This window comes from Zootoca vivipara, chromosome 9, assembly GCF_965207765.1.
Source record: "Zootoca vivipara chromosome 9, rZooViv2.hap1.1, whole genome shotgun sequence".
Classification (NCBI taxonomy): Eukaryota; Metazoa; Chordata; class Lepidosauria; order Squamata; family Lacertidae; genus Zootoca; species Zootoca vivipara.
The window spans coordinates 28946052-28973408 of NC_142592.1; the positions used below are offsets into that span (position 1 = coordinate 28946052).

Sequence of the window (27357 nt, forward strand, 5' to 3'; positions counted from 1 at the left end):
CAGACCTCGAGCGAGCAGCCGAGCGCGGGACCGCCAGCTACAAAGCCACCGCCTCGCGCTCCTTCCTCCTCACTCGCCAAGAGGCGCGCACGCCAGCAAGAGCCACTCGCTCGCTGTCCGGGCTCGGGAGCCTCGCCAGGTCTTCCGAAGTGCGCAAAGCTGTGCAGAGGAGAGACTTTGTGCTGCCTGCAGGTGCCTGGGAGCCGCTTGGAGACAAGGACTTGGAGCCCGGCGTCTTCCTTCCACAACAATCCTCTCTCTCTCTCAGCCGCAGCAGCTTCTTCTCCTTCTCCTCCTTCTCAGCGTCCTTCCCTCTGCAATAACCTGGGCGCGAACTGCGGGGGGCGGGGGCGGAAACCAAAACAAAAAAAAAGACCCTGCAAGGCAAGAGAGCGAAGTCAACCAGTGGAGGCGCGAAGCCCCAAAACGGACTAGGCGCGAGGAGAGTTGGTCGTTGCGCCGAGAGTGTGAGGGGAGAACCGAGGCGAAAGGAGGCCAGGAACCGGAGTCCCCGCCCGCTCTCCTCGCCTGCCCTCGTCCTCAGCCGCCCGCCGCGCACGGAACAGAAGAGTTGCGCTCGCTGACGGCGGCGATGGCAGCGAGGCGTCGCGGCGGCGCCCTGTTGAGCGGAGCGCACCGGGCGCCCTGAAGAGTGGAGCTTGGCGCTGCCCAATCCGCGCTCTGCGGGGGGTCCGGCGGCGGCCCCTCCCCCCGCCCCCTTTTCCCGCCTTCCTCCCACATGGGGCGCCAGGAGGAGGCTTCCCCCGGCCGCCGGGGCGGCTCTTAGGGAGTGCGATGGGGCTCCTCGCAAAGTGACACCCGCAGCGGCTGCGGCAACAGCGAGCGAGAAAAGGAGGAGGAGGAAGAAGAGAGAGAGAGAGCAGGCGGGGTGGGGAAAGAGAAATATCAGGAGGGCAGGCAGGCAGGCAGGCAGGCAGGCAGGCAAGCAAGCAAGCAGGCAGGCAAGCTTTTTTCCCCTTCCCGAGGTGGTTCTCAATCTTTTTTCCCGCCTTCGCTGCTCTCCTCGGGAGTTTCTCCCATGCCTTCCCGGCCCCGGTGGGGGGCGGCGGCGGCGGCGGCAGCCCCGGCGCAGGAGGAGCCGTCTTTGTGGTTCCTCTGATGTCCCTGGCTGAGAAGCGGGAGCCGAGCTTCTCCTTGACGCCCATGATGATCGAGGAGGACGCGGCGCTGAGGAACGGCAGCAGGGGGCTCTCGGGCCAGTGGGCGGACGCGGCGACCGTGCGGCCGCGCACCACGGAGCGGCACATCACGGTGCATAAGCGCCTCGTGCTGGGCTTCGCCATCTCCATCCTGGCCCTGCTCGTGGTCACCATGATCGCTGTGCTGCTCAGCGTGCGCATCGAGGAGTGCAGCAGCAGCAGCAGCGGGGACGCGGACGGCCCAGCAGGCAGGGCGGGAAACCGGAGCGTCCCGGCAGCTGCCGCCGCCTCGGCAGGAAGTGCCCGCCGTAACCATCCCAGCGCCGGGGAGCCCCCTGGCCGCGGAGGAGTGGAATCGGAGGCGCCTGGAGGGGAAGAGGCGGAGGAGGAGTGGCAGAGGCGTCGGGAGCAGCCGCCCTGGACGCAGCTGCGCCTGCCCGGGCACTTGCGCCCCCTGCACTACAACCTGATGCTGAGCGTCTTCATGGAGAACTTCACCTTCAGCGGCGAGGTCAACGTGCAGGTGGAGTGCCTCAACGCCACGCGCTACATCGTGCTGCACGCGCACCGCATGCACGTCGAGGCGGCCCGCGTGGCCGAGGACCGGCTGGCCGGAGCCTTGCGCGTCTCCAGCTTCTTCCTCTACCCGCAGACGCAGGTCTTCGTGGTCGTCCTCAACCGGAGCCTGGAGGTGCACAGAAGTTACAACCTCAAGATCATCTACAGCGCGCCCATCGAGAACGAGCTGCTGGGCTTCTTCCGGAGCTCGTACGTGCTCTACGGCGAGAGAAGGTAGACACCCCCCGCTCCCACACTTTGATCCCTGGTCCTACCACCGCTATTTCTCTGTCTGTATTGACTCAGCGCACGAATCCATTTGTCCATGAGGGATATCCCCGTTCCCCGATGTATTCCCTATAAAAATGGAAACCATAGGAGCCTCCCCCTTTTCTTTTCTTTCCTGGTATCCACAACAGCTTTATTTTCAATCCATAGTTTCAATTAAAGCCCCCTCCCTTTATTTAAGAGAGTAGTTTCTTATGACTGTTCCTGGGTAATGGATTTTCTGAGCATCTCAGAAAAGGATACTTTTGCAAAAGTTTTCCCCATCATAACTTAAATGCTATCCTCCCCGCATTCCATTTTTAGGCTTGTTGGGTTCCTATATGTGCATCTAAAACTCATCCCACAGATGTGATATTTATCTATCAACTGGCTTTTAAAGTATATATCTCTTAACTTTCTTGCCAGAGAAGAGGCAGATAGTCGTGGGAAGCTAGGACCTTGCAGTCCGGAGGCAGGAAGAGCAAAATGTTGGATCTCCCTTATAGACTTACCGGACTCTTTATGTTATAGATCTTACACAGCTGACACTTCTGCCCTTTAAGATGTTTTGATTCTGAGATAAAAAGAGAGAAGGTCTCTTGGGATGTGGGCATCGCATAGAAAGGCCACCAGGGTTCTCCTTTCATTCTTCTGCACCTGCCTTTGCATGCTGGGGTCCCCATGCCACTGCACCTGCTTTTGTGTCGCAGGAAGGCAATGTCGGAGCAGAGGAATTCATAGCACATCAGAGAGACTTGCCCTGGGAAGAACCACGAATAAAAAGCAGGCAGTCCTGCATAGTTAATTCTCCCATGGTGTGGGTGGCGCTGGCTTTTATAAAAGCATGAAAGGCAGGATTTCTCATTTGGATCACCTACTCATATAGCCCATAAGCTGATTTTGTCTAGGCACCGGGCAACATCTATGATATGATACTGAGAGAACCTGAGAACCCCTTGCAGCTGGCATTCAGGATTCTAGAAAATCGGTACTTGACTAGCTTTGCCACTTTCTCCTGCACTCCAGTGTAATTTCTTCCCACCACATTTAATCCCCTTAATTTTCTCTCTCTCAAAATAGACACTCTTCACTTTCTCTCATTAGTACAATCAACAAACAGAAAAACTGATAAAAATGGAAGAACAATGCTTTTAAAAAAATACTAAAAAGAAGATAGATTTGGAGAACTTAAAGTTTTAAGTTGCTAATGAGGGACTTCCCACAAAATAGGCTACTTGGACCATAGTGTATTGAAGATACATTTCATGATGGGTGTGAGATTCTAAAAGCAGTTCACTGCAGTAGCCTGACAACTTAGGTGCCAACTTTATGTTATTGTACAGCCATGTTTAAGGAAGCCCTGGGGGACTGCACATGTGGCATTTGAAACCTGTGTTTGCAAGGTGGGGGCTGGGTGAGCAGCAGCAGAAGATCGAAGCTTCAGCTGAAGAGTCATTGGCAGAGGGTGGGTTAAGGCAGTCGCTTCTCTGCCATGTGCAGATCCCACCCTCCCAAGAGAAGTCTGCAAGTGAGAAGAGGGAGTTGGGGCTTCTCTGCCGGGGTTAAATGGGTGCTTTGCCCCTTTATCAACTAAGACGAAACCTAGGGTCTTCATTTTAAAGTTCCTTAAGTGTTTATCTGCCTCTGCTTATATGAACTTACATATCAAAGATACATATGAATCAGCAATTTTTCATCATATGCTACAGACAGAGGGACAGGCATATTTCAACCTTGAGCTCTCCAACAAAATAGTAATGTACACTAAGAACCGAATGTAATCAGATATTGTAACATGGATCTGATTCACATTATTTGTAGAAATGTAAACAGAATTCATAGAACTGGTTTTCCTTTCATAAGAATGGGACTTAAAGAGACTTTTCACCTGTTTGCCTTCTGGCTGTGTTTTATTAATAGAATTTGAGGCAACTCTGAGAGCTTTGTGCCTCTTCTGGTTGTGAGACACTGCATACACACAACGTCTGTGTAAGTGCAGGCTTTGGGTTTTTTATTCATGCAGCAAATCAAACATTGAAAGCTAGGCTCTAGTTTAAAGGAAGCAAGGCTGGTTTCCTGCTAGCTTTGTTAGCAGAGATCTATACTGAATTTATTTTTAAACTGCTTGTCATTGAAAAATCCAGCCACAGAATCTTATTCTGTAAACCTCATCATTTCTTTGAGAGTCCCTGCTGAGCAAATGGTTTACTTAAGCAATTGGCACCCAAAACGTAAAAAGACTCTCTTTCAGCTCAATTATGCCAATAGCCTCATATTTAAGCATTCTAATGTTATTACATATATTTTAAAAACTTAGTGTTATAATCATGGTCCACATTAGAATTTTGTCTAATCCGCCATAATAGCTGATATAAAATGTTTTCTTTGCAGAGTTCAGTTTCAGGGAAGGTGCTACTATGTTGAATCTTTCATTGCATGAATATCAGAGTGGGGAAAATATCAACAGCCTTTCTCAGAAACTTTTCTAAGTGATTTGAAGCACATTGGTCTATTACAGGGACGTCCAACTCCCAATAGACTGCGATCTACCCACAGTATGAAAAAACTGGCACTGATCTACCCACTGTCATAAAAAGACTGGCAGTGAGCTGCCCAAAGTTGTTGAGCTTTTTTAGGAAAGGCAAAGTTGGGGTTTTTTGTTGTTGTTTGTTTTTTGTAAGGGGATCACTGAGGGGCCAGAGATTTACCAGGATCTACCAGGAACACCTCACGATCTACCAGTAGATCACGATCTACCTGTTGGACATGCCTGGTCTATTAGCATAATAGTATATCTCCCCACCACTAAGATATAAAACATTTACTTGTATTATCTTCAGATTGACAAAAAGATCTTGGTTAACTGTGAAATACAGTAAGAAGAAAATAAATGTAGCAAAGTTTTAATAGATCAGTATATTTAGTGCAGAAATTTTACAACATAAAGTCTTTACATTATAATTAAAAAATAGTTCTACAGTGTACAGAGATAAATTAACTAAAAGCATGACAACTCACATACCGTTCATTTTTTCACTTGGATTAGAATTCCCTGCTGCATGGTTTTCCTTTCTGAAATGTGAGAAGTTTTATGTTGTTGTTGTTGCTGTTGCTGTTGTTGTTTAGTCGTTTAGTCGTGTCCGACTCTTCGTGACCCCATGGACCAGAGCACACCAGGCACTCCTGTCTTCCACTGCCTCCTGCAGTTTGGTAAGACTCATGTTCGTAGCTTCGAGAACACTGTCCAACCACCTCTGTCGTCTGTCGTCTGTTGTCTGTCCTCTGTCCTCTTCTCCTTGTGCCCTTCTCCATAATTTAGAATTCTGTTCCACATGTCCAGAAAGTGTGGCAACTCGATAGTACTTTGCCACAAGATGGTTTGAAGCTAACACTATTTAATAACTGCTATGGTGTTATAAGATAGTTGACGAAATTATTAATCAGAATTCTAAAACAACACAGACAAAAGTTTACTTAAGTTGTTTGATAGTTTTAATGCTGCAGACTTGAAACATTGTAAAACTTTGAGAGTTTAACAATGTAGCAGGACTGAAACATATTGTAAAGCTTTGAGAGTTTTACAATGTGGCAGAATTGAAACATATTTTACTTATTTTGTACATTTGAAGCAAACAATCTTATTCTCTGAGCCCGGACAATGCAATTTCATGGAAAGTTTTACTAACCTTTTCATAAGTAGGGCAGAGCACTCACCTTAAGCAAAGCAGAAGCTCTTGATTTTATACTCAAAAGTCATAAATCTCTCTATAAGACTATGGCACCATAGAAATGCTAATTTTTGCCTCTCAGGTTATTTCACCTTTAGTGGAAAAATGAATTGCTTATTCACACACACACAGAGACACCCCCCCCCTTGTGCTAGAACATAACGGTTGTGTTGCTAGAACACAACATTTCCTTCCATCCTAACTGCTTGATTTCCTTCCGCCCCCCTCATATCCCCCAAGGTGTCAAAATGGATAAGTTGTTGAGAAAACATGTCTACCTTTTAATAGAAGAGGTAGAATTAAGATAGTTGCAAATTACAGTCATCTGTACGCAAAGAAGCCAACCTGCAAGTCTTTTATAACTATAATTACACATTTAAGATTAAATCCTGTCATCAGTTTATGTGTGTGTAAGTTTTTATGTGTGAGCAACAGACTGCCATCCTGTATACACTTATCCAGGAGTAAGTCCTGTTGAAGTCAGTGGGATTTATTTCTGAGCAAGCATGCATAGGATTGTACTGCACATGCAGGATTACAGCATGATTTAATTGTACTTTTCTGATAAATGATTTTTTGATAGTCAGGACCTGTAGTATGTCTCCCAGAGCACATTACCTCCTGTTGAAGTCACCATGTATTCAGAACCCCAATGTGCCCACTAGCTGTGGATTTTTTTTATTTCTCCTTTACTTTCACGCAGTATTGAGACGTTGCAGATGAGATCGTATTGCATTTTCATGAATGTAACAGATGTGACATAAACATTTGTTACTTGTCGGGAAGTTAATGCAAAGAAATCATTGGTCTCCGGCACATGTGTTTTAGTATAATGCTTTGAGGACTGAAAATTGCATTTAAAGAACTTTCATAAAACTGAATTTATCGCTAGCTAAACTTCGGTTCCAGTCCTAAATAATTAAAGACAAAAAGCATGTCTCATATCTTACTGTAGATTTAAAGTAAGTCAAACATTTGCATTTACGCCTGTTTGGGCATAAGCCCATTGATTCCATTCCCTTTAAGACTGCAAATAGATTAAATGTGAAACAATTTTAGAATGTGCATTTTACCACCATATGTTGCTGTATTTATGAAAATTAATCGTGAAAGACAACTTAGACATTCAATCTTATGCATGTCTACTCAGAAGTAGATCCTATTGAATTCAGTGGGACTAACTGCTAAATCAGGTTAGGATTACAGCGTTAGCAGTGCTAGCTTTTATCACAATAGTTCTACCAATGATTTCTTAGTGAATGGACCCAAACAAGGGTGGTTTAAATTCCCAGTGACGCTGAATGTTCACTTGAGATTGATAGTCAACAAGTAAACATACTGTACTGAAAAGTTGGATAAGGCCTGCAAAAATATAGTTCAAGAGGGTTAGAAACCTTTAGGTAAAGGTTTGCTTTGCCTGTTTATTAATACATACCCCAAATGTTCTGTTTTTGATAGATAGAGCAAAATTCTGATAACAGAAATCTGAGTAATTTAAGGGCTCATCTACATTTCCACTTGTCCCATGCCTAGAAAGCACAGGTCTAAGCTGTTTCCCACTTGTCCTGAGGCTTGTTATGCACAGGTCTAAGCAGTTTTGCCATTGCCCCACTGTTTTTCCATGGAAAACCTGTTCTTTAGTGCTAAATCAGAGCAAAGGTCAATCCAGAGCAAACCCAATGGATGTTTGCTCCAATTCAGCAGTAGAGAACAGGTTTTCCTGGGTGTGTGTGTGTGTGTGCGTGTGTGACAAGGGAAGTGGAAGTGTGGAAAGCCCTTTCAGATGTTGAGAATAAAACTGGTTTTAACAGAGGCTTTTCACCTTGTGAAACTTCGTAGTTCAAATAGGAAATGCATTTGCTTGAAAACTAACAATTAAGAGTATAGTATCTTGTTAATTTAAGACAGCGATAGAATATTGCAAATGGAATACTGCCTTCAATGCACTTCAATGCAAATTACAGTGTTCAAAAGAGTAAAGTAAGATAAATGCTTTTTGCCTGTCAGACATTCAGATTTAAGGATGAGGGACACTGAACTCAGACACAGTGTGTCTTTTATATCTAAGTCATCCAGGAAGAAAAAGTAAGAGAATGGCAGAGGACTAGAAGGTGATCTTGAGCAAGTCAGTATCCCTAACCATATTTTAATCATGGTCAGAGTGCTGTGATACTGATAGCCATGTCCACGTTTCCCATACTTTTGCATAGAAAGATAATACCTTCAGTGTTCACATAATGACATGGACATTCCCTCTCACACATGAGAGGATGGCATTGGTCACTTCCACTGTTGGTGCTGAATAAACCACAGTTCTCCATTACAGTCATCATACCTCATGCTGCATCCGCTTCAGGTTACATCTTTTCAAGTTGTGTCCCACGGCAACCCAGAAGTACCGGAATGGTTACTTCCGGGTTTTGCCGCTTGCGCATGTGCAGAAGCGCTAAATTGTGCCGCGCTTGCAGATGCAGCGCTTCTGGATGCGAACGCTTCGAGTTGCAGACATGCCTCCGGGACGGATTACATCCGCAGCTCGAGGTTCCACTGTACAGTTGTACAGGAAGTAGAATGGAATCCATTCTGGAAGTCCGTTTGACTTCCAAAACGTTCGGAAACCAAAGCATGGCTTCAGTTTGGCTGCAGAAAGCTCTGGAAGTTCGCAAACTGGAACACTCACTTCCGGGTTTGTGACATTCGGGATCCAAAACGTTCAAGAACTAAGCTGTTCGAAAACCAAGGTATGACTGTATATCTGAATTTGGGAATTGTGGTTTCGTCTGTTTCTGGTTAGTTAACAAACTAGGGTCTGAAATGAGCACTTCATCTTGATTTGTATGAGTGAACCACATTTAGAATAACCCACAATTTCCTGAGTTCAGACATAATAGGAAACTGCAGTTTATTCTAAAGTAGAAACATTTAAGGGGTGTGTGTGTAAGCCTGAGGTTTGCTGCTGGTCATTTTCTTACATTTAGCATTGTGTTTGAACTGGGTCAATAATTTTATATAACTGCCCTCATTTTTTCTTAAAGGAGCTTTATTTTATTCATGGTAGCAGTATCAGGGAATTGTTAATGGTAGAGTCATGATTTGTCCCATTCTGCAATTCAACTCTGCAATAGTAATGAATTAAAAAATAACTTATTGATTGCAATTATTTACATCTCATCTTTCAGGATATAGATATTCCCAAGGTGCTTTTCTAATAACAAAATACATTTTTTAAAACCCACAGTAAACACAAATCTTCAGGGTCCTTCCCAGGGAAGGTAGATAGGCCCAGGGGCAGGGGGAAAGGGAGAGTTCAGCTGCAACAGGCTTTTACGACTCCTTCACCCGCCTCCTCTGATAGTGAGACTGCAGAAGCAGATTACGTAAGAATTTGCACTTAAAACGTTAAAGCATTTCTCTCCCCTCCCCCTTCGTGGAAACGTATTCTGAAATAAAATGGATTTGTATGCAATCATGTCAATCTGCTGCTGGTTCAGATATTTGCTTTGGATACTTTCATTACCTGCAGTACACAACTTTGTCGCTATATTCAATTGCTTGGGAAGGTGTTACTGAGATTTACAGGTATCATCAACTTTTGGAAATAATGGCTCTCCAAAGCATCCTTGAGCAAGAACACTTTATATATGGCCCTAAGAAGCCAGTGAATGCTGTCAGTGCTGAAGGCCCTAGAGATTTCCCTGAGGGTAATTAAATCACTGACGCAACAGTAGTTATTTGTTTTACTTTGTAGGGGTTAATACTGGCTGATGTTCTGTTGGTTTGAGGTTTAAATGTCAACATAAATAAATAAATACTATATCTGGTGCTTCAGTACTTATTTAATGCCAGCATCCTTTCTCAAGGGTTGCTCCTTGCAGACTGAAGTGAGCAGAAGAATTTAGCTGAAAATAAAACTAACAATGTTGGGGAATGCTTCATGGCGACTTTATTTTGTACCGTATATCACACTGCAACCCCCCCCCCCCCAAAAAAACCTGGTACATTTCACTATTTTACCAGCTATCTTTGCATTAAGATCTGAATAGAAACCAGTGTTTCTTTCATCTTTTTTGTCTTCAGGTTTCTTGCAGTTACACAGTTTTCTCCTACCCATGCCAGAAAAGCCTTTCCTTGCTTTGATGAGCCTATCTACAAGGCCACGTTCAAAATCAGCATCAAACATCAAGCAACCTATTTATCTTTGTCCAATATGCCTGTGGAAACTTCTGTTTTTGAAGAAGATGGATGGGTTACGGATCACTTTTCACAGACTCCGCTCATGTCCACATATTACCTAGCCTGGGCTGTTTGCAACTTTACCTACCGTGAGACTACCACAAAGAATGGAGTTTTGGTAAGTATTTTATTTTATTTTATTAATCAGCTTACATATATTTATTGAAAAACCTTCCTTGTTTGAAGGGGGGGAGGGAAATGACATGCCCACAAAAAATGCTTGCATATTCATTATCTATTACATTTAATGTCCTTTCTGCTTCCTGGTGAATCTGTTACAGTACAAGCAGAAAGAGCCAAGGATCAGGCTATTAATATCTGCCTTCACTTTTCATTGCTGCTTCCATGTATGAACAAAGGTTATACAGATGTTTGTGAGAGGGCTTTGTCTCTCTTAGAAGTGTTAAAGTGCATGTTTTTTTCTCCCTTGAGTTCGTGGCAATGATTTTTTCTTTTACAAGGAAACAATGCTTTTTACATAAATACATTCAGGCATCTCTCTTTGGAGCTGCTTCACATACTATCAGTTAGTGCAGTGATGGCCAAACTTGGCCCTCCAGCTGTTTTGGGACTACAACTCCCACCATCCCTAGCTAACAGGACCAGTGGTCAGGGATGATGGGAATTGTAGCCCCAAAACAGCCGGAGGGCTAAGTTTGGCCATCACTGAGTTAGTGTATATATTTCAAGCGTAGTTTCAGTACAGTTGATTACTTGAGAGAATGCTATAAGTTTGGGTTTTCTTTTCTGTGTGCATTCTACATGTACATTGTGTGTGGATCCAGTCTCAGGGCTAATTGTGGCTCCGTGTGGTATGTACACATGGTGAAAGAAAGGCATGACTTGCTGGTTTCTGTGACCTGTGAAGTAGCACTTAGTTACCAAATATCCTGTGGGCATAGTATAACTCCAGCCTGTTTTCTGAGAATTCACATACGCCAAGAGCATTGTGATGCTAGACCACCACTAAGCATGTAGGCAGCATATTGCAACTCATGTGTGTGTGTGATAGCAAGAAGATGACAGTGAGCGGCATAGTAGCTGTTGCTTGTAGTTCATTGACCGGCTCCATTTTTTGCTAAGCAGATCATTGGCTTAAAAGTAATTATTATCAGGAACAATAACTAGCATTCCTTTTGCAAAATGAAGTTGCCATTGATTCTTTCTCAGGGCTGTAGTGAGCCAAGTCCTACAAAAGAGCAGACCTATCGAAATGAATGAGCCTAAGTTAGTCATATCTATTTACATCAGTGGGTGTACTCTGAATAGGACAACTCTCAGTTACTATGGGAATAACTGTGGAACAACTTCTGCTTGGTCATTTAGACCTCCCTCCCTCCCTCCCTTCTCACTTGCTCTGTTTGGGGGAAAACCCAGAACAGATTTAGCGGGTAAGTGGAGGGAGGAGAGGGGAGAGAGCCCCTGTTGCAGAAGCAGAAGTTGCTCTGCTTACGCAAGGAGGTACTTAGTGCTACTTTGAATATAACCCATATCTATAGGGCTATGCATAGTCATAATGTAAAATCTTGAAGGGATTTTCAGCTGTGATTTTGGATCATTAGGGAGTGACTTTGTAATGGTTTAAAGGTGTCACGCACAAGGTTCTGCAAAAGCATTTCTTTTTGGAGGCCATATGCTTCTGAATGGAACTGCAGGAGGGGAGAGTGCTATTATGCTAGAGTCCTGCTTGCAGGTATCCTACAGGTCTCTGGTTGGCCATGGTGAGAACAAGATGCTGGACTAGACGGGCCATTGGCCTGATCTATCAGGCGGCTCTTACTTTACTTTTAAAGACGACTTGTAAGTACTGAATGGTTTATCCACAGACACCCTTCACTTGGTTCTCTACATTGAAGGAAATGTTTGGTTATCCTGGAATGTGGCTTAGGCTTATTGCCAGGAGTTGCTGTGTGTGAGAGAAGAAACAAAACTGTTTACGTCAGTTTGTTTCGTTTTAAAAATCTCATGTGCAGAACTGTGTAATAAGCCAAACATTTCTGCGAACTCTCATTTCTTTCTAACGCCTTAGCAGGGAGGAGGGATTTTTTCCTTTGCACCAAGCTTAATCCACACAACAAAACATATTTGTGTTAGAATTGCAAATTGTGACTTGGGCCAAAGAGGTGGAAAGCATCTTCTGCACGCCTGTGAAAAATATCCAGTGTTTGTGTGATATTATTTTTTTAAAAGTAATGAACTCTGGAGTGTTTTGTCCTTTGGTGTGGGTGTTCTATAAAAGCAGATAGTCAGGATCTGAGGGTAGAGCTTTTCCTAAACATGTAGCACAGCCCCTCTGTAGAACATTGCGGTGAAGGGCAGGTAATAAAGAATAAATGATAGTAGTAGTAAATGTGTGTAGGATTTCAGTCTTCTGTTTGTTGGGCTGCATATCAAAACCAGCTTTAAGTGCATTATAATTTGCTTGGCTGCTAGTTTGAACGATGTATTTTGTCTTCTCTCCCTGGAGAAATGCATTGTAACCTAAAGATTCTGCTACTTATGCCTTAGCTTTCACACTGGGCTGTAGCTGAGGTCCATATCATAACCATCTTGGCACTTTACTTACTAACTCAATTTCAGCTGTATTGAGCGGCAAGTCAAGATAGTCCAAAAACAGCAATAACCAGCCATGCTATTTTTTTAGGCTGTGTTCTGTGGCTACACTGAAATGACTTGGCGGCCTCATTAAATTAACCTCTACCTTCAAAAGATCTTTTTCTTAATTGTAGTACATCATACTTGTAATGGCTAAGAAGTACTTAAGTGATTTGGTCAGGGGAAAACAAAGCATTTCTGCTGTAACAGTCAAGGGCTCTTGCTGCTTGCTATAGCAAAGGTTCTCTTTTTACCTGCGTCTAAATAAGAGCTGATGACTTGCACTTGAATAGGTCTCAAATTCCATGAAGTAAAGAGCAGTGATGCACAAGCACATTAATTTGTGAGAGCATTGTAAAAATATTGTGGATTAACAAAGCTCATCATTAACCATCTTTGTGTCATAGAAGTTTTATATAAAACAAAAATGCCAGGTACAACCATTCTGTATGCTGCCAGCGTATTGAAATATTGCAGTTTCCACTGCAGGTGCATGTAACATATTATATAGGATGGATAAAAGGATGTGTGGAAGGAGAGCTGCAATTTACTGCCCCACCATTTAAGGGTATGCAATGCTGTGGACTGCACTCACTTCTAGGTGACGAAGTTGTACATACTTCCATAGGCCAGAAGATCAGGCTGTTGGATTTGCAAGTGGGTAGTACTCTTCTTGACCCAGGTGGCTCTGTGGGTTAAACCACTGAGCCTAGGGCTTGCTGATCAGAAGGTCGGCAGTTCGAATCCCTGTGACGGGGTGAGCTCCCGTTGCTTGGTCCCAGCTCCTGCCAACCTAGCAGTTCGAAAGCACGTCAAAATGCAAGTAGATAAATAGGAACCGCTACAGCGGGAAGGTAAACGGCGTTTCCATGTGCTGCTCTGGTTTTCCAGAAGCGGCTTTGTCATGCTGGCCACATGACCTGGAAGCTATACGCCGGCTCCCTCGGCCAATAATGCGAGATGAGCGCGCAACCCCAGAGTCGGTCACGACTGGACCTAATGGTCAGGGGTCCCTTTACCTTTTAGTACTCTTCTTATGTTGAATGGTATGGGTACTATTACAAGTTAGAGCCAGTGTTTAGTATTTGGCTGCCATTTAGAACTTAACTATATAAATTCAATAAATAATAACTATAGAAGAGGAGTCCAGAACATAGCTGCCCTCTGCAGATAGGCTAATGATTTAAAGACATTTAAGTCACAGACTCAAACCTGTCGTTCTTTAATCAGGACATTCAATACACCAGAACACATCTTTAACATATATTTTATTTTGATTGAAGTGTGCCACGAAGTGGGAGAAGAGATGGTTAAGGTGCTCTGTCTCCTAAATAGCTACCCAATTGAAAGAGTAGTAATACTTGCCATCATCGTGCTATAAGTAATACTAATACTAATAATATAGCAGAGAACATCCTAGAAAGCTCAAGGAAATGACCTGGCATCTTGAAGGGAAAGCCATGCTTTCTTCTTTCTTTTGCACCTTACTTAACGCCCCACCACTAGCTAATCTTGCTATGGGACAAAACTCCTGAACTCCAATAGGATGGTTAATCTGAACATGATTCCAGGCTGGTTAGCTGAGCACAGCCAAGAGGAAACTTTGTCACTTTGGCATGCTTACTCTACACAGCATGCCACTTCAACTAAGTGGTTCTTTCAGGCTTCATCGGAAAGGAGAAAATTACAAGATACTGGAGAGAGAGAAAGGGGAAAATAAATCCCTAGTGCTGTTTGGTATTGCTGTTAGTCAGTTTACATGTATCAAGCTTGCACACAGGCTGGCACAGTATGTGTACAGCAGCCAAGGGGCATCCTTTTGGAGGCATGAAGAAGAAAAATTCCTCATCTCTGTTCCCCTTGGCTCCAAGATACCCTGCAACTCCCTTGCTATATCCATAGCTGCCAAGTCTGTCGCTGAAAAATGTGGGATCAGCAGCAGCGCGGCACCAGAAGTTGCTTCTACGCATGTCTGGACATGCGTAGAAGCTACTTCCGGTGCTGGCGCCGCCCAATTTCCAGTGCCCAGGCATGGGCGGAGTGGCACAGGAAGTCGCTTCTACGCATGTCCGGACATGCGTAGAAGAGACGTTCGGTGCCGCACTACCCATGTCTGGGCACCGGAAATCGAGCGGCGCCGGCACCCAAAATGGAGCCTCCCTGGCAGGTTGGAAATCCGGGGGATTTACGGGTTTTTCCCCCAATCTGGGCTGCCAGCGGGAAACGGTTTAAAATACGGGGGTTTCCCACGAAAAACGGGAGACTTGGCAGCTATGTATATCTGTTTTGTAGGGCAACTGCATGCCAGTGTTAGGGTGATAGTGCCACACTTGACTCTTAGGATGCTGTTCTAGGGCAGGGGCTCAGTTCACAGAAATTTCTTAGAGGAGTAGTTGTGCATTTTGCTTCATAACTTTCTTTCTAGGGGGGCTAGAGACCCAACTTTTTTAAAAAAGCAACACTCAGAATTTGTAACCCCTGTCCAGGAGAGCGTTTTGCCAATGAACTCTGCAGGTTCTTTGAAGTATCTTTGGTAGTCAATATATGAGGGGAAAGATGTTATTATTCCAACAGAATAGGACAAACTCATTAAACAGTAACAAAAACAAAACCTCTCAAACAGTAAACCTCCTTCAACCTTCTTACACAGTAATGAACCTCCTTCAACCTTTTTATCACAGTAATACAAAGCCCTTCACCACCAAGAAATAACCCTAAAGGAACAATTTCAAAGTAACAATTCCCCTCCACCAGATCTTCACCCACATACACCACCAGATCCAACTGTGGGAAGCCTCAGCAGTATTTGGTCCATCATCACCTTCCTCCTGACCACATTGCCCTTCATTATTTGTACCTGCCTCAACCAGGTGGGGCTGGATATCTGCACGGCTGCCACCTGTGGCAATTAGGGCTCCTAATCCGGCGAATCAAGCCCCTTTGTTCAATGGCACCCATGGGTCCCATATTGATGAATCCTGTTAGGAACTCTGGACCGTCTTCCCACCCCACACTTACAGACCCTTGGGCAGCACATATTTCTCCAGCCTTCATAATTGCTGTGGCTTCAGTACAGGGAGAAAGATTGACTCAAACTTTTCCAGTCCAACCCTTTTGAAACTAGTGATGTTTTTTTATCATACATGCTATGCTATTTTTTTTTTTGCATTGAATTAAAAACCCCAAATGGAAAGTAAATTTCTATTCTCCATAGTAGTTACGTAATGCAAAGACTTTAGACTATGATACTCTGTGCTAAGATAATTTAAAATACTGAAATATCATTCCAGTCTAGGAGTAAAAACTACTCCTAGTTTGCTTTGGATACTTAAATTCTAGAGGAATAATTGGAACTGAACAGCTAATTTAACCTCTGTTCTACTCCTGGAGAATTTGTAAGCCTTTCACAATTTTTTTTCCAGTTCATTTGTTATTTAGATTTACTCAACAATTATTCTGCATTTTGGGGCTGATTGCAGAGCTCTGTGTTGTGTAATACTGAGTGCTCTGATAAATCATGCATTCATGTAGTGCAGGAATTTGGCTTCCGTAGTTATTTTCATCAGTAAAAATGTACTTGCTATATGATTTTTCTAGGAGGCAAACACAAAAGGGATGGACAGTGGCGTAGTAAATTAATCTGAAATGAGAATGAATATTCATAGAGATTCAAGCAGGTCTACGTGTTGCAGCAGATAAGTGGCCACTTACTATTCTGGGTGGGGTATTTCAGTGGAGGTAGCACACAGTTCATGGCTGCCTTTGTAAATACATAAAGAATTCTAGACACTGGTTACTGTCATTCTGGTACTTCGGTAAGCTCTGAAGTCATTAAAAAATCACAAACTTCCTTTGCACTTTGATACAAAGCCAGCTTTCTAATAGCCACCCTTACTTATCCATGTTTTGCTGCAGTGTACAGTTTTTGACTATGTTCTAGGTCACCTAAAATCCCCTAAGGAGTAGAACTGTTGCTCAGTAGAAATTGCTGACTAGATGTACTAAATAGTTTTACTTTTAATGCATGCACTTAGTTCAGTAGAACCCAACATTGTGAACAACTGGATCACGGGTGTGTGTGGAATCTTCCACAAGACCAATGGGTAGTTGTAAATAAAAGTGTTGGGCTTTGGCCAGGGAAACTTGGGATCAGATTACCACCCAGCTATAGAGCTCAGCGGAGTCCTTTGGGCAAGTTGCTCTCATTCACCCTCATCTATCTCATAGGGCAGGCATCCCCAAACTTTGGCCCTCCAGATGTTTTGGACTACAATTCCCATCTTCCCCGACCACTGGTCCTGTTAGCTAGGGATCATGGGAGTTGTAGGCCAAAACATCTGGAGGGCCGCCGTTTGGGGATGCCTGTCATAGGGTCATTATAAGGATAAAACTGGATAACCCCCGACAACCTGCCTGGAAAAGTCTTGTATTAGTGTGTGTGCATGGTATAAATAGGTAGGGGAAATGATGGAGAAGTCCCTTTCTGCAGTTTTATGCACATGGAAAGTGATAGTGTGGTATGCATGGTATTGTTGTTTTTCACATTATTTTTAGACTTTTCTTTGTTAGAGCTCCTGATCAAGCAGATCTGGAAGCATCCTTCCCACATCCATGCCTCCCACAACTATGTCAGGTGGCTGTAACATCCATTTTTACAAAGTGTTACTGAAACTGAAATAATAGTTTAGAAATATCCACAGTTTAAGTTCCACAGAGAAGGCATCCTTTGTTTAATTTGGAAGTATTTCTGTTGAACTTTGGAGAGGCTCAGAAAGCAGTGGAATGTTTTGCAGCTTTTTAAACCTCCCCAAGGCTTAGCACGAGACCTGAAAATAGTTCCTACCATTATCCAGGCTTGGAATAATAGCATGAGCTCTTATGAGGGGTGTGTGTGTGCCAAGTTGCTAGGCATAGACCCTTGCCATTTTATTCTCATAGAGCTTGAAAACTAATTTTTTTTTGGTAAGGTAAAGAAGAGAAAGGGACCCAGGTGGCGCTGTGGTTAAACCACTGAGCCTAGGGCTTGCTGATCAGAAGGTCGGCGGTTCGAATCCCTGTGACGGGGTGAGCTCCCGTTGCTTGGTCCCAGCTCCTGCCAACCTAGCAGTTCGAAAGCACGTCAAAATGCAAGTAGATAAATAGGAACCGCTACAGCGGGAAGGTAAACAGCGTTTCCATGTGCTGCTCTGGTTTGCCAGAAGCGGCTTTGTCATGCTGGCCACAGGACCTGGAAGCTATACGCCGGCTCCCTCGGCCAATAATGCGAGATGAGCGCGCAACCCCAGAGTCGGTCATGACTGGACCTAATGGTCAGGGGTCCCTTTACCTTTATTTGGATTTGATAACCCGCTTTATCACTACCCGAAGGAGTCTCAAAGCGGCTAACATTCTCCTTTCCCTCCCTTCCCCAAAACAAACGTCCTGTGAGGTGGGTGGGGCTGAGAGACTTCAAAGAAGTGTGACTAGCCCAAGGTCACCCAGCAGCTGCATGTGGAGGAGCGGAGACGCGAACCCGGTTCCCCAGATTACGAGTCTACCGCTCTTAACCACTACATCACACTGGCTCTCACAGGCCCCAATGTGTTTGGCTACCCGTGGGTAATTCAGCTGAGATGTCTAAGAGTTGTTAGAGCAAAATGACTGGCAGGGGAATGTTCAGGTACTCCCTTTCGCCCTTGTTCCTTTCAAATGTGAGTCTCCTTCAACTGAGGACTTTTTTGTAAAGAAGGGCTGTCAGGAATTTGCTACGTGAGCTGTAGAGTAGGCAGCGCTGTGGTGTAAACCACTGAGCCTTGGGCTTGCCGATTGGAAGGTCGGCGGTTCGAATCCCCACGATGGAGTGAGCTCCCATTGTTCGGTCCCAGCTCCTGCCAACCTAGCAGTTCGAAAGCACATCAAAGTGCAAGTAGATAAATAGGTACCGCTCTGGCGGGAAGGAAAACGACCTTTCTGTGTGCTGCTCTAGTTTTCCAAAAGTGGCTTAATCATGCTGGCCACATGACCCGGAAAAACTGTCTGCGGACAAACGCCGGCTCCCTTGGCCTGTAAAGCAAGATGGGCGCTGCAACCCCAGAGTCGTTTGCGACTGGACTTAACTGTCAGGAGTCCTTTACCTTTTTAAGCAGTGCTAGAAACTCAGTTATGTAATATAATTGATAAATGGCACCTTAAACATAGGTTGCGGTCACCACAATGGAATGTCTAGGAGCCTCTTTTTGTTTGTTATTTTACAGTGGAATATCATCATCATCATCATTCCTGTTCTGCTTTATATTTAAAAACAAACAAATTTCAAAGCAGTTTACAACACATTAACATATCCAATAAAAAAATCCAAAATAAAACAAATTCAAGCTTCACAGAAAATATTTCAGACCCTACTCTAAGGGACATTTTGCTTTCCCCGATCACCAACTTGGCATCCATAGATCTCCACATGGTCGCAATTGGATCGGTGCCAGTCGCAAAACCGCGCCTGGCACCTGCCTAATTTCTAACACTGGATGTAGGGGCTTTGCACATGGTTGCAAATTCCAAAAGAAATGTTGCTATGCATTTCAACTTTTTTGGTTTTAACTGTTAATGGAGTACTTCACTCTCTTCTTGGAAATGCCACCCTCAAAGCATCAGCAGGGCATATCACTTGTCAATTAAATTTCTTAGTTCGGAAAGAGGAACTTTGAGAAGAGACCATTATAGAATGTATGCATGTCCTCTTCCCTTTTATATGACTACCCAGTCTCCATATGAAATGTGCCATTAAGGAGGGAGCCCGTATGTAGTGTAATCCACAAATAATGCAAGTGGAATGAAATATTAAGAAGAAACCCTGTCGCTGCTCTGGCTAGAGTGTCAGTCACTAGCTGCTTGGCAGTGGCTTCCACAAACATAATTCCGTATCTGTGCAATATGTCATCCTGCTATTAATTTTCCTGTAATATAAAAATGAAGTTAGTTAAAATTCATATTACAAGTAAGCAATAAGTGGGCTCCACCTTAAGTCCTTGCTGTTCACAGCTGGGCTATTTAAAATCCTAAAAACACCTTCTCTGTCAGTTAGTCACTGCTTCAATAATAATAATAAATAAATAATGCTGTAATGTTTTCATGGGTGAGTCAATGCATTGCTGTAGAGAAACGCAGTAGGACATCGGCAATATAGGTTTCCTTTTTTCCTTTTTAAACCCTTCCCTGAAAACAGCCACACAGTTTGAACTGAACATTGTGTGTATATGTATATAATAAGCATAATATGAAAGGGTGCATATTTGTATAGATAATATAAAATGAATTGTATTAATCTGACTCGGGGAAGTATTCTGGACCTGTATGATGCTAGGCGTTGTGCTTTGCCAAGCATGATTTTTGAAATGCCCCAGGGTAGAAGCTTACTTGTGCTGGACCTATTAAGGTAAGTGATTAAGCTGGTTGAGGCTGCCAGCAGAGTGGCAGGGGTTTTTAAAAGTTACATTTCAGAATGATGAAAAGTGTCTTGTTGTAACTGTATTCTATTTTATTTACTCGCCCCTAGTCTTTGGATGGGGGACCCGTGGCGCTGTGGTTAAACCACTGAGCCTAGGGCTTGCTGATCAGAAGGTCGGCGGTTCGAATCCCTGAAACGGGGTGAGCTCCCGTTGCTTGGTCCCAGCTCCTGCCAACCTAGCAGTTCGAAAGCACGTCAAAATGCAAGTAGATAAATAGGAACCGCTACAGCAGGAAGGTAAACGGCGTTTCCATGTGCTGCTCTGGTTTGCCAGAAGCGGCTTTGTCATGCTGGCCACATGACCTGGAAGCTATACGCCGGCTCCCTCGGCCAATAATGCGAGATGAGCGCGCAACCCCAGAGTCGGTCACGACTGGGCCTAATGGTCAGGGGTCCCTTTACCTTTACCTTAGTCTTTGGATGGAACCAGTACAAGTTTGAGTAAGCAAAAAACAATGTATCTTAGTGCATTGAGTACTTAAAAAATAATAATAAGGTGGGTGTGTATTAACAACAAACAATATCAGACTTGCAAACAAATTCACAGAATAGTCTAAAACCCATGAATTGCAAACATACAGCCTATTGTTATTCATCTCTGTTTGAATTTGCAAGCTGAATGGACTAGGAAAATACTGTACATACATAGTGCTTACTCTTTTGGGGGGGTGGGTGGGAACTCCTCAGTCAGCAGTTGTGGTACACACAGTATTTAAAGGCATACATTTATTATCATAAATTCTCTGCTGCTCTGTGAATAGAATGGCATTTAATGAAAAGAGGTGCCACATTTAAATCCTTCACCTCTGCAAGCAGTTGTAAGCATGGAAAGCGGCAAATGCACAGAGAAGAACTGGATTTTTCAATCTGCCTTAAGTAAAGACTACTTCATACACTATCAGGGCTGGTCCTACCATTAGACAAAGTGAGGCAACTGCCTCAGCAGCGGATGCTGGGGGTTGGAGAGTGGTAGTAAGGGGGCTGGAGGACAGGGCTGTGTTTGCCACTCTCCTGCAAGCTTCCCTGCTGCCCTCAGATGTGGCAGATATTGTTCTGTTGCCAGCCCGGTTATCTTCTTTCTGTGAAATTGGGAGAGGACTCCTTTAGTTCAGGCAGCAAAATGCCTTGCACCAACCCTGCACATTATCTTAATCATGATCTTAATCATGTGATAATCATTTCATCACACAGTAAAACTGGATGTTTGGATGCTATCCCTCAGGATCATAGAAATTGTTGAGTTGGAAGGGACCCTGAGGATCAGGAATATGCAGCTGTTCCTTACGGGGATCGAAATGTCAGCTTTGGCATCATCATCATCATCATCATCATCATCATCATTGTACCCTGCCCATCTGGCTTAGTTTCAACAGCCACTCTGGGCAGCTTCCAACAGATTAAAAATACATTAAAACATCAGTAATTAAAAACTTCCCTAAACAGGACTGCCTTCAGATGCCTTCTAAACATCAGATAGTTGTTTATTTCTTTGACATCTGATGGGAAGGCGTTCCACAGGGCGGGCGCCACTACCAAGAAGGCCCTCTGCCTGGTTCCCTGTAACTTGGCTTCTTGCACTGAGGGAACTGCCAGAAGGACCTTGGAGCTGGACCCCAGTGTCTGGGCAGAACGATGGGGGTGGAGACGCTCTATACTCTAACCAACAGAGGTTTTAGGCAATGATTTAAGAATGGGTTATAGAGGTGAGAAACATTTTCAGATATGTATTAGTTGCCCATGAAACGCAATGCATCGGCTCTCTCCAAGAATTGCTTTCCTACCCCATCCCCGTTTTTTTTTAATCTGATGAAGCAAAGGTGAATTTATATATTGGCTGAATTTTGTTGACATGGTTGTGTGAGCATTCATATCCTGTGTCTGGATCATAATACACCACTTCCTAGTTCAACTTGGTTCTCAGCATGTTTTTCAGGATGTTTTGAGCAGGATATGTGGTAAGAGCATTCACAAGTCTGGTTTGATAATGCGGAGGGGGGGGGGGAATCCATTCATGTTGGCTTTACGGAAGATAATGGTAAGGTAAAAAATGTTGTGTACACCATTACTCCAGGTGTAGTGTGGAGTGCAGAGTAAGTCCACTCTGAGAGACATCCTCAAAGGAATGAATAATACCCAGCCTCTCCCTGCCTTTGTTGATATGTTGTCCATTCCAGGTCTGTAGCAAAGTCTTGCAGCCTTGGTACTTCGAGTGAGGACTAAAACATTGCGGGTCTCCCATCCTGGGTATGGAGAAAGATAGTGACAATTACAGTGTTAGTTCTGGGAGCTAAAAGCTACAGTGACCAGACAACCGAGAAAGTTAAGGAGGCATAGTCAGCAGCAGAAGAGACTGCCAGAAGCTCTCATAGAAAGAAAAGTGCCTTACTAATGAACACCCACGCCTGGTTCCTGACTCACGGGGGTAGTTTATTGAGGAAATGGGAAAGCCCAGTCACAACTGCTTCCTAGTTGTATGCTAACACTGGGAGATGTCAACAGGGGATATATAGATAAATAGATAAGTAGATAAATAAATAAATATTTGTACCCCACCCTCCCTGGCTGGAGCCGGGCTCAGGGCGGCTAACATCACAGTATACAAAGAACATAAGAACATAAGAACAGGCAATCAATTAATTAAAATACAGTGGTACCTCGGGTTACAAACGCTTCAGGTTACAGACTCTACTAACCCAGAAATAGTACCTCATGTTAAGAACTTTGCTTCAGGATGAGAACAGAAATTGTGCTCCAACGGCGCGGCAGCAGTAGGAGGCCCCATTAGCTAAAGTGGTGCTTCAGGTTAAGAACAGTTTCAGGTTAAGAACGGGCCTCCGGAATGAATTAAGTTCTTAACCAGAGGTACCACTGTACATCTTGAAATTAGTTCAGAGCAAATTAAAATCTGGACAGATGGCAGCCCACGGGTAAAATTGAGAGTGGATTGGGAGTAATGTGCCACCAGTATGTCAATGACACCCATTCCATTTGAATAAAAGCAGGAGAATCAGATGCTTACAAGGTGCTTGGAGATGGTAATGGGCTGGATGTGGGCTAATCAATTGAAACTGAATCTTTACAAGATGTGCTGCATCTTGAGCCTGAGAAGTAGGTAGAAGGGCAGCTCTGTATGGGGTTGCACTCCCCAGGAAGGAGCATTTGTGTAGCTTTGTTCCACCTATGTTGCTTGAGGCATTGATGGCGTCGGTTGCTTGGAGTGCCTGTTTCCATCTTTAGCTGGTTAGCTAGCCCGTCCTGGATAGGGCTAAGTTGGCCACAGTGATCCAAGCTCTGTTAACTGCAGATTTAACTATTGCAGTATGCTCTGCATGGGGCTGCCCTTGAGGACAGTTTGGAAGATGCACCTACTTGCAGCTCTGGGGAAGGTTTCTGCTTATCTGAGAGTGTTTGGAGCTGCACTCCTTGTGCCTGCCCACACAAGCTCAGGGGCAAGCCAGTTCCACCCAGAGGTAAATTCTGGATGAAAAACCCGGTCTGGGATTTCCAGTAATAGGTGGTGAAATTTTAACTAGGTTGTTCTGGCCACAAAATATTTGTTTTCAAAAGAAATGCATGCCTTTTGTTGTTGTTGACAGACACAAAGCAGGTACCAACATGACGCTTGTGTTTTGATGTATCTCTTCCACCAGACAATGTATCTTCTGAGGAAATTGATTTCTTTTTTCTTATTAGAGATCTGCTGGCTGTATGCAATCAAGTTCTTTAGCTGAAAAGGAATATAAAATACCGTAGTTTGTGAATCTACCTTTGCCTAGCCCTTCACAGAGAATCAGAATTGCAATGGATCATCTGATCCTATCCCCTGCCTTTTGACAGGAACTTTTTGGGAATGTATCAGAATACCCAGTACAGGACAAGTCAATAAATGTAATTGTAAGGGTGACTCCCTACAGGGAACCAGCCCCCATCATCCTAACGTCCACCTCGCCAAGCACAGGGAGCAGCAGTGGGTCTGAAGCAGCCAGGAGGGAAGGGAGAGACTCGGAGGGAGAGAGCAGCCAGCATGCAGAACGATGGGAAAGCTCAGGGGAGGAGAGATGTAGGCAAGGGCTCCAGGATTCTGGAGAGCCATTACACTGCTTTGACCAGGAGGAGGCTGAGAGGGCATCGCTCCTTCCGGCACAAGAGTTAAGGAGAGCACCGTGATGCAGGTCAAGGGGGAGGCGTTTTGGGGTGCCACGACTACATTGCTGGCGTAGAAACAGACATACACCATTGCCGGATTCTGGTTCGGACTGAGAGGTCATGTTTTAAGCTATCCCTGCACTGTAAATACTATGCACAATAAAAGTCTTTAAAGACAAACTGGACTCAAACTGATATCTATCTAAACCTGACAAATGTGGACCATGTGATACTTTTGCTCCACAGTTTGATGCCTCCTCTAGCTCTTATAATCTTCTATTCCACTACCTGACACCACTGATTTATTTCCTAAAGGTGTGAATCCTGCTTTACTTTATCAGTTTGACCGTTGCTACTGACATTATGAGCAAGCTTCATATCCATTATCTTAAAGTGTTTCTGTATGATTAAAAACACTTTCTGTAAAGGAAATGTGAAAGCTAAGTGTAATCTTTGGGCAGAATCTCACCCTAAGAACACAGGAAGGTGAGCACATTCCCGTAGTAGTATGAACATCTGTCAATCAAGCCAGTGTTTTCCTGTGCACCTACCACAGCTGCATCATTTCAGCAGAATGAAAATGGAACTGCTCAGGCGATACTGTGTTCATTGGCATCTGTTTGAGTGACAGATACAGTATTTACGAGACAGGAGAGTGATGTGTGCTTTTATTTATTTATAGAACAGCCTCTCCTAAAGGGTTGAGTATGTTTTAAAACTTAACTTTTTGGAAAGGATAAAGAAATTAGCTATAGTTTTTTTTTACTCCTGTGCTGTGGCAGGAGAGCTGGTGGCTGCCACATTTCTGGTTTCATGCATGCAACGCGTAGTCTTCAATTACCTTCATTCATTTGTGGCTTTGATACGGCCCGTTTCAAGCCTGGTCTCTTAGCAAACAGGAACCCAGAAGAAAAGCTGTCAAGAAGGAACAGAGTAACTGAGGATGAGCTGACACATTTACTCGAAGTGATGTCCTTCATGTGACAGGTGATAGCCAAACCCTAAGAAGCTGATCACCGACCAGCTTTGCTCCTGTTGAGGAGGCAATCACAGATTCCAATGGAACTTGATATGGATTACTGATTATTATTGCTGATCAGGATTGGGAGCTTTCTTGCTAAATCAGAAGCACATGGCTGGAAGCAGAGCTCAGGAGTGATCAACTGATTCTTACTGAATGCAGCTGCACATCTCAGAAGTGTACTTACATCAAGAGAACAACGCAGACACCATTGCATTCTGCAAGTCAAGATCTGCCACCCCTGTGTTATTCTAAAGCTGTTTCCTACAACTTTATGCTGCCCTCCAGATGTTTTGGACTAGAGCTCCAATTATCCCAAGATGGCATGGCCAATGGTCAGGGATCATTAGATTTTTGAGCTCAGCAACTTCTGGACAGCAACCCTTTCTTCTGGGGGGTGCCAATTAAGCACAACTCTAGCATAAAAAAGAGTTTGGAACATTCTGTGTAAGACTTACACGTACTTTGATATGGTATCCAAGTACTTGCAAATAATTGTGTAAAAGACATTGAAGGGAAACAAAAGTGCAGGCCCTATGTATCCCATATGGAAAACTCTGGTGTAAGAAAATAACATGGCTCTCTTCTGCTTGTTGGGGCAGCAGAAGTGTTTTTGTACCAATTTATAACCTTCCTGCAGAGATGATATTAGGTTGTGTGGAAAGAAGGGAAAGGAAGGCTGGAGTGGAACATGGTTTGCAGCATGGCATCTTGTAGGCCATGGAAGCAACTCCCTAATGCATAATACAGTGGTACCTCAGGTTAAGAACTTAATTCGTTCTGGAAGTCCGTTCTTAACCTGAAACTGTTCTTAACCTGAGGTACCACTTTAGCTAATGGGGGATCCCACCGCTGCACGATTTCTGTTCTCATCCTGAGGCAAAGTTCTTAACCCAAGATACTACTTCCGGGTTAGTGTTTGTAACCTGAAGCGTTTGTAACCTGAGGTACCACTGTATTGGAAAGTATTCGCATTGGGAGATTAGTGTGACAGAAGGACTTTTTTTTTTTAAAGGCAGAATTGCACAATCCTGCCTAACTTGCCCAGAGAGAACACTGTATAAGCTTGCAGCTGTAGAATCCTGTGATCATTTTAGCATTGGGGGCTTTTAAAGAGACATTAGTTTACTATTTACCTAAGCCTGTTTTTCTGTGGTCGTGTGTGCGCACACACAAAGTACAGAGATGTTCTAATGACCACAAACAACTGAAACTCTTGTTTGATTTCTCAGTAAAGCTTAGTTAATAAAACATGCTGAGCACCAGGTTCAGTAGAAATGTGCTCAATCCCAGCATCTCATGTTTCAGCATTTATTATGGTCTTTCTGAGCTTCACCATCTATGGATTTGCACACATTTTTCTGGCCCCCTGGGCATTGGCTAGATTGATGGCTTGGCATCAGCATTTATTAACTGATACTGCCTATTGTTGTTAGCTTTACATGGTTATGATGTGCAAAACCCATCTAAATCAATTGGACTGAGCATGCATCTACTCAGCTTTTATGCTGTGATGCTTTGCCCTCTTCCGTGTTCATAATTCCCTCTGAAATCAGTTAAATGTATTTGGTTGCAGCTGAGTGGAGGATTATGTAGCCTGATTGAATTTGAAAAGAATGTATGCAAGTCACTTTTCTGTCCTTAATACCACCGGCTTGTACCACCTTTGACTGCGCTGCGGGATACAACTTTCAATATGCAAGCTTTGAGCCTTACTAGATTATGCATATTTCTTTTTCTTTGATCTTTAGGAAATACTTCCTTATTGTATTTGAATTCACTTCTACTATTTGACAACTACCTATTATTTATTAAATTTATATACTGTGCTTCATCTGAGGATCACAGGGTGGTTCACATCATACCCAGGGACATATTACTAGACCCAGATTGTATGCACTGGACAGGCATCACATTGCCCCAGGTATACAGAAACACACACACACACACACCCCTTAAAAAAAAAAGAAAGCAGAGAAAGCTATATTGGTTCATTAGGAAAATGTCAAAATCCAACAACTCGGAAATGCCTTTATTAGACAAAGTGTGGGGTAGGGCTGTAGCTCAGTGCTACAGCATCTGCTTTGTATACCAAAGGTCCCAAGTTCAACCCCAGACATTGCCAGGTAGGGCTGGGAGAGACTCTGCTTAAAACCCTGGAGAGCT

General features: G+C 43.9%; 1 protein-coding gene across 2 annotated transcripts in view; it reads left to right on the forward strand.

The window, feature by feature from the left end:
• The first annotated feature begins 882 nt into the window (after window positions 1-882).
• TRHDE (thyrotropin releasing hormone degrading enzyme) overlaps window positions 883-27357 on the forward strand; it is a 204082-nt gene continuing 177607 nt past the window's right edge. For both annotated transcript variants that reach the window (XM_035128521.3, XM_088651943.1), the window contains exons 1-2: window positions 883-1952; window positions 9791-10064. In XM_035128521.3, coding sequence (XP_034984412.3) covers window positions 1120-1952; window positions 9791-10064 — 1107 coding nt within the window. In that variant the 5' untranslated portion in view covers window positions 883-1119. The remainder of the gene's footprint in view (window positions 1953-9790; window positions 10065-27357) is intronic.